General features: G+C 39.2%; 1 protein-coding gene across 1 annotated transcript in view; it reads left to right on the top strand.

Moving 5' to 3' along the window:
* Nucleotides 1-17,620, top strand: part of LOC124279942 (ankyrin repeat and MYND domain-containing protein 1-like) — a 47,878-nt gene that overhangs the window by 10,359 nt on the left and 19,899 nt on the right. Inside the window, exons 6-14 of the mRNA XM_046715822.1 lie at nt 246-961; nt 3,802-3,973; nt 6,120-6,260; nt 7,012-7,113; nt 8,944-9,051; nt 9,178-9,309; nt 9,632-9,739; nt 11,106-11,271; nt 12,161-12,329. Coding sequence (XP_046571778.1) covers nt 246-961; nt 3,802-3,973; nt 6,120-6,260; nt 7,012-7,113; nt 8,944-9,051; nt 9,178-9,309; nt 9,632-9,739; nt 11,106-11,271; nt 12,161-12,329 — 1,814 coding nt within the window. The remainder of the gene's footprint in view (nt 1-245; nt 962-3,801; nt 3,974-6,119; nt 6,261-7,011; nt 7,114-8,943; nt 9,052-9,177; nt 9,310-9,631; nt 9,740-11,105; nt 11,272-12,160; nt 12,330-17,620) is intronic.

Raw genomic sequence — 17,620 nt, 5'->3', positions numbered from 1 at the left:
AATTTTACGGACATTGCATAGTGGGCACAGTCATTTTCATTAAAAGTATAGAATGTCCCACATTCAGTGTCCCACATCCTGAGAAGTACATCACTTTCAGTGGAATATTCAGTTTATGCAGGAACATAATTAAACTTTTAGTATAGACCCTTTTAGCAATAGATAAAATAAAATGATTTTTCTGCATCTATATTTCTCTTGTAACTTTAGATGATAAAGCAAACAATTTCTTTTTGATATTTCAGGTCAATTGGCACATTGATATTATCAACTTGTTATTAAATCACGGGGCGGATGTGAACAAACTGAACGATGAAGGGTGCTCTGCGTTATCTGCTGGGACTATTTTCTTCTATCCCATAGACACATTCCATTACAACATAGCTGAACGCTATCTCGAAAAACCACCAGAAGTGAAAGAAGATGCTACCAAAGATGAACAGAAACCAAAAAGCATCTTGTCAAAGAAGACTACAGCAGTTGAGCAAAAGATTAGTCAGAACAATGAACTTAACCGAGAAAAATCCCAAACGGGCAAGCTGATAGACCAGTATGGTGTAAGCAGCACTAGTATAGACAGCGGGATCCCGGCCATGGAGAGTACCCAGAGTCTTCGAGAACCCGGAGATAAGTCGCTGGTTACAATTGCTGATGCCGCAGAAAATACCACCCTCAGTGATGATGGAGACCTGTGTGATGACGAACTCAAGGACAAAGTTAAGGATGCTGATCGGGATTCGGTCATTGATAGTGACAATGAGGGCGGGGATCAGTTGGATGATGAGATTCCAGAGGATTTTGATTCCAATAAGAGTGTCAGGAACTACCAGATCGAGGTGACGGAGCAGCTTGTGGAGAGATGTGCCACCCAGCTCAGCACCAATGACAGAGTTGTGAGTCGACATTCTCTTCAGAGTGCAGGACTTGGGACTGCACGGATGATGGCTCTTCAGATATCTCTGTAAGAAGGATTTATCACTTTTTGGCATATTCATGTTGAGGGTTTGAAAATTTACTGTCCGCCACTATCCTGAGGCTGGTAATTCTTTCAGAATAAGCGATTTTATTCCTACTTGACTAAACACTTAAATTTACCACTTTTGTGTAGTTTGATGGTCAGCACAATAAACCCATTTATACTAAGGAAAAAAACGTTTTGGTGTAGATCCTAACACCAAAAACGTTTTGGTGTAGATCCTAACACCAAAAACGTTTTGGTGTAGATCCTAACACCGTTATCAAGCAAAATCCTTTGCTTGATAACAGTGTTAGGATCTACACTGAAACGTCGAAACTACTACTGCAACAAGAAGTTGTCTATCCATAACAAGTGTTCCACTTCACTTGACCATGGTAATCTGACAATTGCATATGTTCTTTTGGTGGGGAATTATCAATTTGATATCGATAATCATAAATTCATATTGATACAGTATTGAAATTTATATTTCTGATACATCATTATTATGATATCCAACAATAACACTAGCTCCAGAGCCCTTGGGGTTTTCTTCTACATATCTGATGGTTGAAATTAAGCATGAAAGTCATGTCTTCTCAGTGATAACCGTACCGTTGAAAGACCGGTCTCCTTTCAAAACCATAGTGTTGACACACCCAATCTCTAGATTCAAGTACTACAAGGGTAAATCTCAAGGACCCGAGCCCTCTTGATTTCAAACACTGCATGAATCACATGACAAATAATCCTTTAAATATTGTATATGACCCAAGAATCATGAAGAGTCTCCCATATGTTTCTTTTTACTGTAGTTGATCCATCATGGTATAGCAGTATAATTTAGTTAAACCCTCATTATATCCAAGGATATATGTTCAATGTGTACATTATTTATGCAACAAAATAAAAATAAAAATTTAAAAAATCCATTTTGTAACAGATGGCTACTTATTCAAATGTATATTTTTCATCACATTTCCTTTCTCCCTTTGCATTTTCCTTTCGAAGTCTGTATACTGCATACCATCATTGATGATCAGTGCTGACTGAATCACCCTGTAAGGGACAACATCTCTATCATAATATCTTTCAATGATCAGTTATAGACAGCATCAAATTTACAAAACAATCTTCTGGATCAAAAGAATTAACAATGGGATTAATTATTACAGCACCATGTATCTGTAACTGTGGATTAATCATTAATCTTCAAAAATGAAAAATAAGTACAATTAACTATGGTTATAAGAAATTCAAGGGACCATTAAATATCTTTGTTGTTGGAACTGCAGATTGTTATATACGCATTTCAGCTGACAATGACAGCAAGTGGTAGGGACAATAATATGTTTGATTATAATTGCTGGTAAATGTTTGAATATTGAGATATATAAATGCATAAATTTCAGTCTATGGAATTCCCCCAATAATCAGAACACCCCAATTTATTTTACCTCGTCACACAGAGGCTCAGATTTGTGTCAGAATAAGTATATCAAGAATATCTCATGCTGCAGTTGAAATTTTAGTCATAACTTGCGAAGATTAGTCTCAGATAAAACACCTTGAACATAAATTGGTATCCTAGTTTCCACAGTAGATTACTCTTTGTGTGACATCACAATCGATATCTCTACTCTGTCTGACACCCAAGCTTTTAGATCTTCTTATCACACTTCAGACACTGGTTAATGCTGTTTACAAACTGAAAGAATTAGAAGAATTATTTTCAATCATAAATTGAATCTCTCTTTTTTTTAAACATATATTAACATCCATGGATAATTGTTTACAACTGATTTTCAAGCCTCAGAATTTTAAATCATTATTTACTCATATTAATATAACCTCTTTTGGGGTATTTAGAAGTTGGAGCAGTAAGAAAGGATAGCAATATGCAGATGATCAGCTTCTTTATTGTAGTGAGAGCAACTTGCTTGATAACTGTGTTAGAACCTACACCAAAATGTCGGCTTGACTGTAATAAAGAACTTGTTCATCCATATATTGTTATCCGTCCATTGTTGATATATACTCATGCCAATAATGGTTGTCACCCCCTTCAATTTATTTAATTGGAGAGGGGTTGGGGGTGTGAGGTGTGTGTAGGGTTGCGGAGGGAAGGGGGGTGACAACCATTTGGCATGAGTATAGTTGATATGGAAAGGTAGTAAGTAGGGGGATATCCTGTATGTTACTCAGTATAGGCATGTTGGTCTAGTGCTCCAGTGTTCAGGCACTCACTCTACAATGACACAATGCCATTTACAATGTGGTCAAATGTAACGTGTTAAATTTGGGATTGCACTTTCTTAGTAAAGTACAGATTCTAGAACTTTTGCTGGGTTGAGTCCCATCCGGGATTTAGAACCCACACCCTCAGACTCATCCGCCTAATCCCCAGCACACAAAGTCAGCCGCCTAACCCGCTCAGCGACTGAATGGAAGTCAGACAACTGGACTAACTGTAGTCTAGACTACGGACTTTGTGTACCCCTCTGATAAGTGTGTGCAGGCGATTAGGTGCCTGACTCTGAGGGCGTGTGCAAATCCTAGATGGAATTCAACCCAACAAAAGTACTAGAATTTGTACTTTACTATAAAAGTGTAATCCCAAAATAATATAATAAACTCACTCTACAGAAATGCATCCTTCAGAACTCTGTTGCACCCCTTCAGGCTTGTCTCCCTCACTGGCTCACTGTAAGCAGTGTAAAACCCAGCTCCCTCACTGGCTCACTGTAAGCAGTGTTAAACCCTGAGCTCACTCACTGGCGCACTGTAAGCAGTGTAAAACCCAGCTCCCTCACTCACTCACCATTGTCTGATGATGTGTTCAGGAAGGAGAGGATGAAGGAGACCTTGGACCTGCTGCTGCGTCGCGGTGCCGACCCCAACGCCTCTGGGGTACCGATGCCGGTGCTGTTCTTTGCCATCAAGGCCGCTGATGTGGAGATGGTGAGAATCCTGCTCATGAAGGGAGCATCCACAGGAGCCAGGCTGCCGAAGGAGGTAGGAACTTGGGAGTATATACCATTCAAAATAAGTTTAGTACCACTTAGTTCTTTCATGTTACTATAGTTAATCTGCCACATCATATATAGTTCATATATAGTTCATATAGAGATCAGATAGAGATCATATATAGGTCATATAGAGATCATATATAGTTCATATAGAGATCATATATAGTCCATAGAGATCAAATATAGTTCATATATAGTTCATATAGAGATCATATATAGTTCATATAGAGATCATATATAGTTCATATAGAGATCAGATAGAGATCATATATAGTTCATATAGAGATCATATATAGTTCATATAGAGATCATATAGAGATCATATATAGTTCATATAGAGATCATATATAGTTCATATAGAGATCATATATAGTTCATATAGAGATCATATATAGTTCATATATATAGAGATCATATATAGTTCATATAGAGATCATATATAGTTCATATATAGGTCATATCGAGATCATATATAGTTCATATCGAGATCATATATAGTTCATATAGAGATCATATATAGTTCATATAGAGATCATATATAGTTCATATAGAGATCATATATAGTTCACATAGAGATCATATAGAGATCATATATAGTTCATATAGAGATGATATATAGTTCATATAGAGATCATATATAGTTCATATATAGTTCATATAGAGAGATCATATATAGTTCATATAGAGTTCATATAGAGATCATATAGAGTTCATATAGAGTTCATATAGAGATCATATAGAGTTCATATAGAGATCAGTGAAGACCCAGGTTAGAATTGGTCTTCAGCAACCCATGCTTGTCATAAGAGGTGACAAGCAGGATTGGGTGGTCAGGCTCTCTAACTTGGTTGACACATGTCACCATATCCCAGATTGTTGCTCATGCTGTTGATCACTGGATTATCTGGTCCAGACTTGATTATTTACAGAACACTGCCATATAGGAAGAATATTTCAGAGTGCAGCATTAAACAACAAACAAACAAATAAACATATAGGTAATAACAGATATAGTACAGTAATCTGAAAGAATTATTAAAGGTAGTCCAGACTTTTTAAATGCTTGATACATGTCTTTTGACCAGTCAGTGTGGATCCTCAGGGGTGAAAATAACCAATTGCCCGACGTCCGAGTCCAGTGCTTTTTTCTGTCAGGCTAAGCAAATTTGTATATCATGCCGTACCGGTGTCCAGTTGACTTTCCAAATGTTAATAATGTTGTTTATTTAAAAAATTAACAAGAAAACGGACGGTATAGTGGAAAAATGATCAGGGCAAATGATTTTACATATGCCACTGTACCGGAGTACACTTGCAATTTAAAGTTATTTCCACCCCTGATCTTGATCATACAATCAATCACAGGATGATCTGGTCCAGTCTCTATTATGTACAGCCCACCATCATACCTGGGATACTGCTGAGTCAGGCGTTAAACATCAAATGCACTTATAATCTATATAGCCATAGCATGATAGGCAATATTTTACAATCAGAAATTGCCCTAAAGACACCTTTCATCATGAAAACTTGAGTACTCAGCCTTAAAAGCAGGTGTATCTTGACATCCACTGAAAGATCTCTCACATCTAATCAGTGTAGATTTCCAAATTGCAATATTGGCATCAGCTTACCAGATACTCATTTCATGCCATCCAGCATGCTGGCATCCGGCATACCACTTAACAGGGCTCAGCATCCAGTATACCAAACTGGTCACAATGAAGTAGTCCCAACATTCAGAGCAGCAAGCTCAAGGACACCACTTGATTTTGATTACTTCTTAAAGATTGAGCTGACAGGTGCTTGCACACTGGTCACATGTTGAGGACAAGGTTTGGAGATTGAAAACAAAGCATAATCAGAGGGATGCCTTTCAGGGCCCTGTGTCACAAAGCTTTCATAGCGCTACGACTGTCGTAAGTCTATGTTACAGTGTAGGATGTACGACAGTCGTAGCACTACAATAGCTTTGTGAAACAGGGTCCTGATGTATGGTTTGTTTTGAATGATAATATTATGACCATCCATGATTATATCCAGTAAGTACAGTTGCCCATTGACTTCAATAAATCATAAGAGAATATTTATATAATACACTTGCAGATAGTGGTGTAATGTGTGTATTCCAGAAAGGCAGTCTTGCTCCCCTTCATATAGCCTGTGCAATCCCTGGGGAGGACGGAGTGCAGATCACAGAGCTGTTGCTGAACGCACTCGCTGACCCGGACGTCCGTGCGGAGGAGGATGACTCCTTCCTCAACAGGATCTTGGTGAGACTCACTCACTCACTCACTCACTCACTCACTCACTCACTCACTCACTCACTCACTCACTCACTCACTCACTCACTCACTCACTCACTCACTCACTCACTCACTCACTCACTCACTCACTCACTCACTCACTCACTCATTCACTCACTCAAAAATGGTAAAAGTCTTATATCTGCATCAGTTTGGGATTTCCACCACATAAGCTGATACCGTGGTATAACTTGAACACTGTTCGGTATTAAGCCCTACTCACTTACTCACTCACCCACCCAGAATATTGTCACTATCGAATGTCTTAAAACAGGCCTGTCTCAATACTTGAGTCCCATATACTGTCAGTGTTTTCAGACTGATAACCAATCCACACTTGTCTAAAGCTGTCTAAAGCGCCAGGCTAGTGATCCAGCGAGCTTGAGGTGCCGGGATCGAGCCCACTTGTGACCGGGTGTAAAAACCTTGGAGTCAACTTCGTGTGCAGACTCTTTCAGTGTTAAGCCTAGTGGCTACAAGAGTTCCCCAGGGAGTTGAGATTGTTAATACGATGTGCCATTGAGATTTAAACATCCAGTGATCGAGGGAAAATCAAAGTACCTTTGAGCAGCTGAGCTGGACATCGGCGCTGTACAAATGTTAGTATGTATGTATGTATGTTAAAATAAACACAGAATCTCTACTGACACATAACAATAGCACAATGAATGAACATATCAAATGTAGGTAAATCTGTAAGTTACCCTGATGTCTCCAGGAGGATGAGTGGAGTAAAGATGTCCTGTCAGATGAAAGTAAAGCTCTCCTGGGTGGGAGGACACCATTACAGATTGCCTGTGCCAGAGATGACAACTACAAGGTGAGAGTCGGACAAATACACAGCAGCAACACAAGCTATGTTGACCAGATTCCATCACCATTACCATCTTTGTTTCATTTCAATTTTATGTAATATTGGATATATTAGTTATATTTATTAAGTAGAGATTCAGTTTTGAAATATTTTAGAAATAAAAGGTCCATGAATAATGGTCACAGAGTGACTAAGAAGCAAGAGATGGGATTCTAGAATAGCCAGTTCTCAGTACAGGGCTCCAGATAACTTTTGGGGGTGTGAGTGTACTTACGCATCATATTGCAAGTGAAGGTGTACTGAGAATTTTGAAGGAGTACCGACATGTTTTTTTGTGAGCGAGTTGATGTGGTTTGTCTGGACGATTCATCGATCACTATTTCCAACCATGTATTTGTATTTGTGTGTAGAGTGGTCTGATATTGTTACTTCAGCATGTGTGTAGAGTGGTCTGATATTGTTACTTCAGCATGTGTGTAGAGTAGTCTGATATTGTTACTTCAGCGTGTGTAGAGTGGTCTGATATTGTTACTTCAGCGTGTGTAGAGTGGTCTGATATTGTTACTTCAGCGTGTGTAGAGTGGTCTGATATTGTTACTTCAGCATGTGTGTAGAGTGGTCTGATATTGTTGCTTCAGCATGTGTGTAGAGTAGTCTGATATTGTTACTTCAGCGTGTGTAGAGTGGTCTGATATTGTTACTTCAGCGTGTGTAGAGTGGTCTGATATTGTTACTTCAGCGTGTGTAGAGTGGTCTGATATTGTTACTTCAGCATGTGTGTAGAGTGGTCTGATATTGTTACTTCAGCATGTGTAGAGTAGTCTGATATTGTTACTTCAGCGTGTGTAGAGTGGTCTGATATTGTTACTTCAGCATGTGTGTAGAGTGGTCTGATATTGTTGCTTCAGCATGTGTGTAGAGTAGTCTGATATTGTTACTTCAGCGTGTGTAGAGTGGTCTGATATTGTTACTTCAGCGTGTGTAGAGTGGTCTGATATTGTTACTTCAGCATGTGTGTAGAGTGGTCTGATATTGTTGCTTTAGCATGTGTGTAGAGTAGTCTGATATTGTTACTTCAGCATGTGTAGAGTGGTCTGATATTGTTACTTCAGCATGTGTGTAGAGTGGTCTGATATCGTACTTCAGCATGTGTGTAGAGTGGTCTGATATTGTTACTTCAGCATGTGTGTAGAGTAGTCTGATATTGTTACTTCAGCATGTGTGTAGAGTGGTCTGATATTGTTACTTCAGCATTTTTAGAGTGGTCTGATATTGTTACTTCAGCATGTGTGTAGAGTGGTCTGATATTGTTACTTCAGCATGTGTGTAGAGTGGTCTGATATCGTACTTCAACATGTGCGTAGAGTGGTCTGATATTGTTACTTCAGCATGTGTGTAGAGTGGTCTGATATTGTTACTTCAGCATGTGTGTAGAGTAGTCTGATATTGTTACTTCAGCATGTGTGTAGAGTGGTCTGATATTGTTACTTCAGCATTTTTAGAGTGGTCTGATATTGTTACTTCAGCATGTGTAGAGTGGTCTGATATTGTTACTTCAGCATGTGTGTAGAGTGGTCTGATATCGTACTTCAACATGTGCGTAGAGTGGTCTGATATTGTTACTTCAGCATGTGTGTAGAGTGGTCTGATATTGTTACTTCAGCATGTGTGTAGAGTGGTCTGATATTGTTACTTCAGCATGTGTGTAGAGTGGTCTGATATTGTTACTTCAGCATGTGTGTAGAGTGGTCTGATATTGTTACTTCAGCATGTGTAGAGTGGTCTGATATTGTCACTTCAGCATGTGTGTAGAGTGGTCTGATATTGTTACTTCAGCATGTGTGTAGAGTTGCCCGTCTTCTACTGGAACACAAGGCCAACCCCAGTCTCCTGTGCAATGGATTCTCTCCCCTTGCCCTGGCCATTACCAGCGGGAACGATCATGTAAGTACCGTCAAGCTTCATCACATTACCATTATTCCATGTGTATCAACTTTGTTCTCCATAATGTACGTTGCAGTGTAGGTATTGCACGGATATAACTGATAGGTTACGATTTGCTCTTCGCAGGCTATTGATGAGCTGTTGCTGTATGGAGCTGACCCCAGCCTCCCTCTGACACATGGTGTTGGTAACGCCCTCTGTGTTGCCACTTCCACAGAACATGAACACAGGCGGACAATAACTGGAAGACTTCAGCTTGTAAGTTTACAGAGAAGTAATGAACAGACGATACACTATTTAATACTGTTTGTGGGATAACTGTTGATATGAACTGACCATGATAACACAATTCATATGTACTGACTGTGAATGTTTTTCTGTTTAACCCATGTATCATTGTTTAACCCAAGTATTGCTGTTTAATCCATACATGATGTTTGAGCAATATATCACTGTTTATACGTGGATGTATTTCTGTTTAATCCATGTATCATTGTTTAACCCAAGTATTGCTGTTTAATCCATATATGATATTTGAGCAATATATCACTGTTTATACGTGGATGTATTCTGTTCCCAGGTGGACAAACTGATTAAGGCTGGCGCCAACATCCTTGCTCCCATTCTGATCGGCCCCAAGAGAATCCAGGGAACGGCAGTGGACTATGCCTACTATATGTTCAACCAGGTGAGAGCAGAGGGTCACAGTATGCATGCTACATCTTTGTCTCTGTTTCTCCACAGACTTGCATGGACACACTGCTGGGAGACACAGTAGTCTGTGTGACAGTCCCTCAACCTTATCATTTTGCCTTCCACCCAGCCCTTTCTGGAATGCTGTAGCCCTAAATTAAGCCATTCACCATCATCTGCATGTCAACAAGGTCTTCGTTTTGTGTGCTTGTACTGTTACCAAGTACCTCCAACAGGAGAACATTATACCATGTCCAGACTTGTAACCTATGTCTGGGACATCTTTGGATGGGACATACGTCACCGTCAACTTAATACCACTCCAAATGAACTTTTTTTATTTATTTTTTTTAAGTATTTTTATTTCCCAAAGTACATTTGGTGTTTTAATAATACATTGTACAAAACATCATACACAACATCCTCGTCATCAATTTGGTGTCGTCATAATACATTGTACAAAACATCGTACACAACATCCTCGTCATCAATTTGGTGTTGTCATAATGCATTGTACAAAACGTCATACAAATCAGCTTCGTTATCAATTTGTTTTTGTCATAATACATTGCACAGAACATCATACAAAAACATCCTCATCATCAACATTGTGCAAGCATCATCATCACCATCAATACAAATAATCATCATCATATGTTCAGGGTGGATTTACTATAATGAATCTGTTATCCTTGCCCAAGGCTAATATGTATACAAATATTGAGATGTACCTCCAACAGGAGAACATAGCCATGGCCGGCACTCTGTCCAGACTTGTAACCTATGTCTGGGATATCTTTGGATGGGACATACGTCACCGTCAACTACTACCACTCAAAACGAACTTGATGTAGCACTACAGTGAGATGGGAATAAATGAACCAAGTTGACTGTGGACATTTGATCAGGAGTGTGCCTTGTTGAAATTGGGATTGTCTTGAGAATGGAGGTGGATTCACACAATTTTTATAAGTTTGACTTTTCATGGTAAATGACGTGATGGACAGAAGGGCACTTCAGCCAATCATCTAACAAAACCTATGGTCATCTGATGCTCAACAAATAAATCAGATGTGCCTGTGACACTGTTCAACTATTTATCTTGTTAGAAATAGCAATAGTTATGATACCTTTTAATTGAAAATCCCCTACTTTTTTAATAGTATACTTGTCACAAAAAAAGTTCATCTGCTGTGTCCAGAGGATTTTTTGGCTTCAGATCCAATTTAGCATGTTTTTTTCTATCAATCTGATTGCAACACGCACTTGTTTTATGTTCTGTATAATCTGGAGTGCATGTGAGTCACTGTTCCATGCATGTGAGTCACTGTTCCATGCATGTCACTGTTCTGTTGTGCCAGGACCGACGTATTGCACACATGCCGTACCATGCACTGAGCCACGCGGAGAGGGAGACCTACAACGCCCTCAAGAAACTGCTGGCCCACATCGGGGACATCATGAGGGGCAAGGCTGTGGAGCGGGAACGCCGACGCCTCGAGGAGGAGTTCAGGGAGGGGCAGAGGAGTGAGTTATGCCTGTGGGAGGAAGTTGGTTAACCTGGTGGAGTTATCTGAGTGGGGCTGGTGATCGGATAGGTGTGGGGAGGGTTTGTCAGTGGGATTGGAGTTGTCAGCGTGAAGGAGTGTTGGCCATTAGGGAAGGGTTGGTCAGTTGGTCAGTGTGGACAGTTGGGCGGCTTGTGGGAGAGTTGCTTGGTACTCGAGCTGGTCTTTATGTGGGAGAACTATTCTAAAGGGATGGGTTGGTCAGATGGAGAGTGTTGGTCAGTGGTGGAATGTTGGTTAGTTTGGGTGAGTTGATCAGTTAGTGGTGAGTTGATCATTTGGGGGTGAGTTGGTCAGTTGGAGTGAAGTGGTCATTTAGGGTGAGTCAGTCAGTTGGTGAGCTGATCAATTGGATGAGTTGGTTAGTTTAGATGAGTTGGTTGGTTTGGGTGAGTTGTGGTCAGATGGGATGATTTGGTTACTTAGGGTGAATTGGTCGGTAGAGGAAGAGTTGGTGAGTTTGGGTGAGTTGGTCAATTGGGATGTGTCAGTAAGTTGGGGTGAGCTGATCAATTGGATGACTTGGATAGTTCAGATGAGTTAGTTAGCTTGGGTGAGTTGGTTGGGTGACGTGCGTTGGTCAGTTGGGATGCCTTGGTCAGTTGGGTTGTGTTGGTCAGCTAGACAGCTGGTCAGTTGGTGAGGGGCTATATCAGTTCACCTCACTTCATACTATATTTACTGGATAAGATTATTAAGGTCTACACTGAAACTCAAATGGATCGTCTATACTATCCTGTCATGGTCAACTTCTATAATCACCATGGAAACCAGCTATACAACACAATGACATAAATGGATCTCACCACAGAGGAGTTACACTGACCGATGTTATTTCTTCCTGACAGGTGCCAGCCCCAGCCAAGGGTTTGTGTACGTGGGGGCAGGTGCCCCTCTTCCCCCGGGACTCAAGTCCAAGATGGCCTCCAAGGTGGGTCAGGTGACGTTTGACCGGAGCGTGACAGACCAGAAGAGTGGACTGGTTCAGCAGGAGAGCGAGATGAGCATTGGACTGAGGTGAGACATCACTCTCTGCTGTTCTTCTTGTCATCCAGCAACACGTTACAGTAGATGACTATTGTTTGGTTAAAGGAGTACGAACAACCTCCCAACATTCTTGTTATTCTCCATGGCCGAGTCCAGTGGTATTTAAATCCTGTTGAATATAATGTTTAGATAGTTGTTCCTTATTTTCAAGTCTTTAAGATGTGGTCAGATGTGTGTTTTAACAATCTGACCCAAATCCAGCTGATCCCTAATGAGTCAGCAATGACCCTTGGGACTTCATGTGAACCATCTGAAGATCCTGGTTAGAATCAATTCTTCACCATCCCATCCTTGTTGTAAGAGGTAACAAATGGGATTGGATAGACAGGCACTCCAACTTTTCATCGTGTGTCAATTGAGTTGATTGATGCTCATGAAGTCATTGACTGGATTGTCTGGTCCAGACTCCTTCTGTTACAGACTGCCAATAGCTGGAATATTGCTGGGTGTGACGTGACCCTCTGTGTGTCCAGTTTTCTTTTATAGTCCGTTTGGCTCAAAAGCGGACTGATGAATTGCAATCTAACTCGAAAACTAATAAACATAAAATACTCAATGAAACGCTGATCATAATCAAAACATCATACCAACTCTGTGAGGTTTTTCGAGAACGGATAGAGACGGCACAGCAGAGGTTAATGAATAAATAACTTTGTCTGTGACGTGCTTCTCGAACACCTGGCTGTCCCTTTCTCTGCACTCCTCCCTCGTAACAAACAGTGAACTGTGTCAATATTTTAATGATAGTTTGTTAAACAACTTTATTATTTTTAGGACAAAAATTCTGCAAAAACCTCACAGAGTTGGTATGATGTTTAGATTATGATGAGCGTTTTATTGAGTATGTTATGTTTATTAGTTTTTGAGTTAGATTGCAATTCATCGGTCCGCTTTTGAGCCAAACGGACTATACATTGTTGCCAGGTTAAATGTTTGTGATCATGCCCTATAGCATCACACTATCTACCACTGGCTGAGGCATTATGACTCAGGATATGATAAAATTGATATAAACACTTCATGGCAGAAATACTGCTGACAGAAGCTATAATATATTCACTCTCATCCACTCCCAAATCAGAAACCCATTTTGAATATTGCTGAATCTTGCTCTATTTTTAGTGAAGAAATGTGTGCTGAATGACATCTATCTTTAGAAGCAGTGATGATTAATCTCTTGTGATGTGATCCTTGCTTTCTATCTATTTTGTTCTCAATTTGCATCATTTTGAATGGTTATGGAATATTTACATATTTTGCATACTTTCATATTGCATTACAATACTATATGGTGTGGTTTCTCTATGTTACAAGGTGTGCCTCAAGATCACGAGTTGAATACATAGCGAACTCATCTTACATCTTAAGCACAAACTAACTGGTTACTACTGACATCTATTTATCATTCAGTTAGGGCTGGTCTGTGAGATAGGGCAGGTAACCAGATCCTCAGGCTAGTCATGAAGATCCAGTGTCTGGATCCTTATGACACATATCCACACGTCGCCAGACACGTGTTTGTTAGTATAAGGCCACAATTAGGCCACATATTTTACATGGTGTACAAGTCTGTTGACAAAAACATCCTGAAATTATACAACAAAATAGAACTATCGAACATGTATATAAGAGATTGCAGTCCTCTGAGTGACGTCATCAGTCAAGTGCCAAGTTCTGATCAGGAAAGAAACGAAACAGAATAATATTTGACACAAAACAACTTCCATTTAATAACTATAATGTCTCAAAGATTTCAATTGGAACACTCATTAGAGATCACATCATCTTTCATATGTTCGGAAAATTAGTGAAGTTAAAGAATCTGGACCTGATTTCACAAAATAAACTTAAGTTTTCACTCAAATTTCAAACTGAGTTTGACCATTTGAAACGGCTGAGTTTCTAACTCAGTTGCAATTCTGAAACCAAAAAGACAAAACAACTCATGTAACCTGTCTACCTAACTCAGATTGTCCACAGATTGTTTAATATCCATTTCAGTTTATACTGGGAAATGCATCCTCCTTCTCTTTATCAAATTTGAGTAAAAATTGTAACTTAAGTCAAAAGTCAGACTTAAAGTTTGTTTTGAGAAAACGGGGCCTACGGCCATGACATATTGGATCCTGGAGTGCAATACTCCATTCTCCTGAGCATGCCATATTGCACGGCTGTATAGCTATTGTGAAGTTGGTATGTAATACTATTGCTGACTGTGGCACATGATTTGTTTACTAACCTTGAAGGTTTATTACATCGGACAGCTTGTTGTTGTTGACTAGATCAAAGAGTGGGGTGTCAACAGTGTTTGTCTCCGAGACACACCAAGAACTTAAACGCCTCAGTCGGTCTCGAGGTCGATCTCAGAGTCGATCTCCTGTCAGGTTTGCTGATGTCTTTCACCCTGTATCTCCTCCTTGCTATGGTGTAGATCAGTGACCTAGAGGGAGATAGGGCAAACATGGGGAGAGATAGCCATTATACTCATCAAATCATATAAGCGAACACACTCAATTCTAATACAACAAGACTCTCATTGAGTTACTACGTTGATCTGTTATGTTTAGCATCTTTACAATTGTCTTTAATAAATGTTGATTTTCCCTTGTTAATTTCTTCAGAATGATAGTGTCAAAGCAAGGGTTTTTTAAAAATAATTTCATAAGACCATTATGGTTATGGGTACCTTTTTTCCCACTGTCTTGATATAAAACAAATAATTTCTTGATGTTCATTGGTTTTTTTGTTTGTTTATTTGTTATTTTTATGCCACTCTTAGCAATATTCCAGCTAGTGCATTTGTGAAAATAATTATCAGTAGTGCTATCATGTGACGCCTTCTTAAACTACATTTGTTTGTTTGTTTGTTTGTTTAATGCCACACTTAGCACACAAAGTCTCCCTAAGCTAAAACAGGTCATCAGCAACCCATGCTTGTGATAAGAGTTTATTTATCAGATGACCAGACTGGTTGCTGCATGTCATTGCATCCCCATTGTGTTGATCAATGCTCATGATATCAATCATCAGATTATCCGGTTCATACTCAAGAACTTACACACCTCTGTGATTTATTAAGAATATTTCTGAGTGTGGTGTTCAACAACAGCAACAACAACAACTAAAAACAGCCAGTTGTGCTGTGGGATACATAGGGAAATATTCCTGATGCTCATGATTAAACTACCTGTGAAGATCTGGATTAGAATTCTTCAGCAACCCATGCTTGTTGTACGAGGCGGTTAACGGATTCGGGTGGTCAGGCTCACTGATGTAGTTGACTCTTGTTATCGTATTCCAATGGCATAGATCGATGCTCGTGGTGTCAATCACTGGATTGTCTGGTCCAGACTTTAATACTTACAAACCGCCATCATATAGCTGGAATATTGCCGAGTGCAGCAATAAACAAACAAACATGATTAAGACTGAAGACAAGAGATCCTTGTGATAACATTACAATAATTACAATTAATTATATAGGTGGTCGCCAGTATACTTTCATGGAGCACCTTGTGTTCAATCACACGTTCAGATTACTAGTTGTGTTTACATGTACTATTTTCCTGATAGCTGATCTCTCCTCATGTCAGGCTGGAACAGTCCTCCTCAAAGTGAAACCTGCTGTAACTTGGCATCCATAAGATGCCAGCATGTATTAGAGATCCAGGTCGTATTCTGTTTTCAAGCTGGTATAATGGCATCTCACTTATAAATACCAAACTTGTATCATACATAGAGTCTAGGAAATGGTCATTGATATACTTTGAAACGCTGGTATTTTACAATGTACCTGGTGTCTAATATAGGTTGGCTTCTATCATATTGGTCTGAGCCTATAACTAGACATTATTTAGGGCCAGTGAGTATTCCCTACTTCTAATACAGGAAATACTTTAGCGTTATGTGTTTGAGTCCCAGTATGTTTTACTTTGAGGAGGTTGCGGGTATATTAGTCTGCTTACTGTTAGTTATATACTGAGGGACAAAAATAAGGGATCACATGAAAGCACAAGTGTTGCTTTATTCCCAGGTTTCTTCACAAGCTTTGTATCGCACAACTCATGAAGAAACCTGAAAAAAAATAAAGAAACACTTGTGCTTTCATGTGATCCCTTATTTATTTCCTTCAGTATATATTGGTTGTAAACCTTGGTGTTACAATACTGGGGATGATGTCACCCAGTGACAGGTATCACTCCTAACATATTCTTACCAACTTATGCAAATGGCTAATCATTAATTGATTAATAATCAGTAGATTTTAACAATTTCTTTTCAGAATAAAATATATTTAAACAGGCTAATACTGATAAAGCTCTCTGATATTATAATAATTTTATTAACATTGACATATGAGTAAGTATATGGTTCTGGGTTGGTAAGGCAAATTGTTGTCAAGGCAGATATTTTATCAGTTACAGTATATGCTTGCTTGGTGTATTCAGCAAGTGATAGAAAATAGCTGAGTTGTAGTAGACTTGCTAATGCCTGAAACAAATATAGCTTTTTATACTGTGTTCATGGTCATATAATGGCAATAGTTTAGAATATGTAATAATCATACCATTGATAACTGGTCATGTGCTTTAAGTTTAAGGTAACTGTGGCTTTGCCTTGAAACGTCATCTATGATCATTATTATGTTGGAAGCAGGTGCATGTGAATGACATATTATCACAACTGAAAATGTAAAATATTTGGTAATTTCAAGGGAGATCACTCACGTTCCCACTTTCAGGTATTACTGAGAGGATGTGCAGCTTTTTCACATACAGTCTCATTATATAGGCTTCTACTTTGATACAGTGTCTCATTTTCCTGATGGCTTTTATCAGTAAATGTTTGAAGCCTGAGAAAACTTCGACCATTGGTGTTAATAATTCATGCATGGGTTCTTGAGGAAATCAGATGATGGGTTTCTAAAATGATACAGTTTCATTGCTTACCACTTTAAGTGGAAATAGCAAACTGTGCTAAAGTAAACAAACTGTGCTAAAGTACACAATCACAATAACCAAAAACACTCATGGTATGCCATGGCACTTAAAACGACAAAATATGTAAACTATCCACATAGATGTAGCTGTGAGGGTGTAGTTTTTTGCATGCTTCAGATATTATTTACTATTAAGATAGAAAATCAGATTTACTGTTCTGAGTGCATCTCTCACTCATACCCAAAATTTACGAACCTAGATACTTTATGCAATTGGCCTAAGGTTAGTCTAGAATACTGACCAATCCATCTAAACCACAGG

Source organism: Haliotis rubra, unplaced genomic scaffold (genome assembly GCF_003918875.1).
Source record: "Haliotis rubra isolate DU_JTF1 unplaced genomic scaffold, ASM391887v1 Scf259, whole genome shotgun sequence".
NCBI lineage: Eukaryota > Metazoa > Mollusca > Gastropoda > Lepetellida > Haliotidae > Haliotis > Haliotis rubra.
The sequence above is the reverse complement of the archived record's forward strand: the minus strand, read 5'-3'. Positions and strand labels throughout refer to the sequence as shown.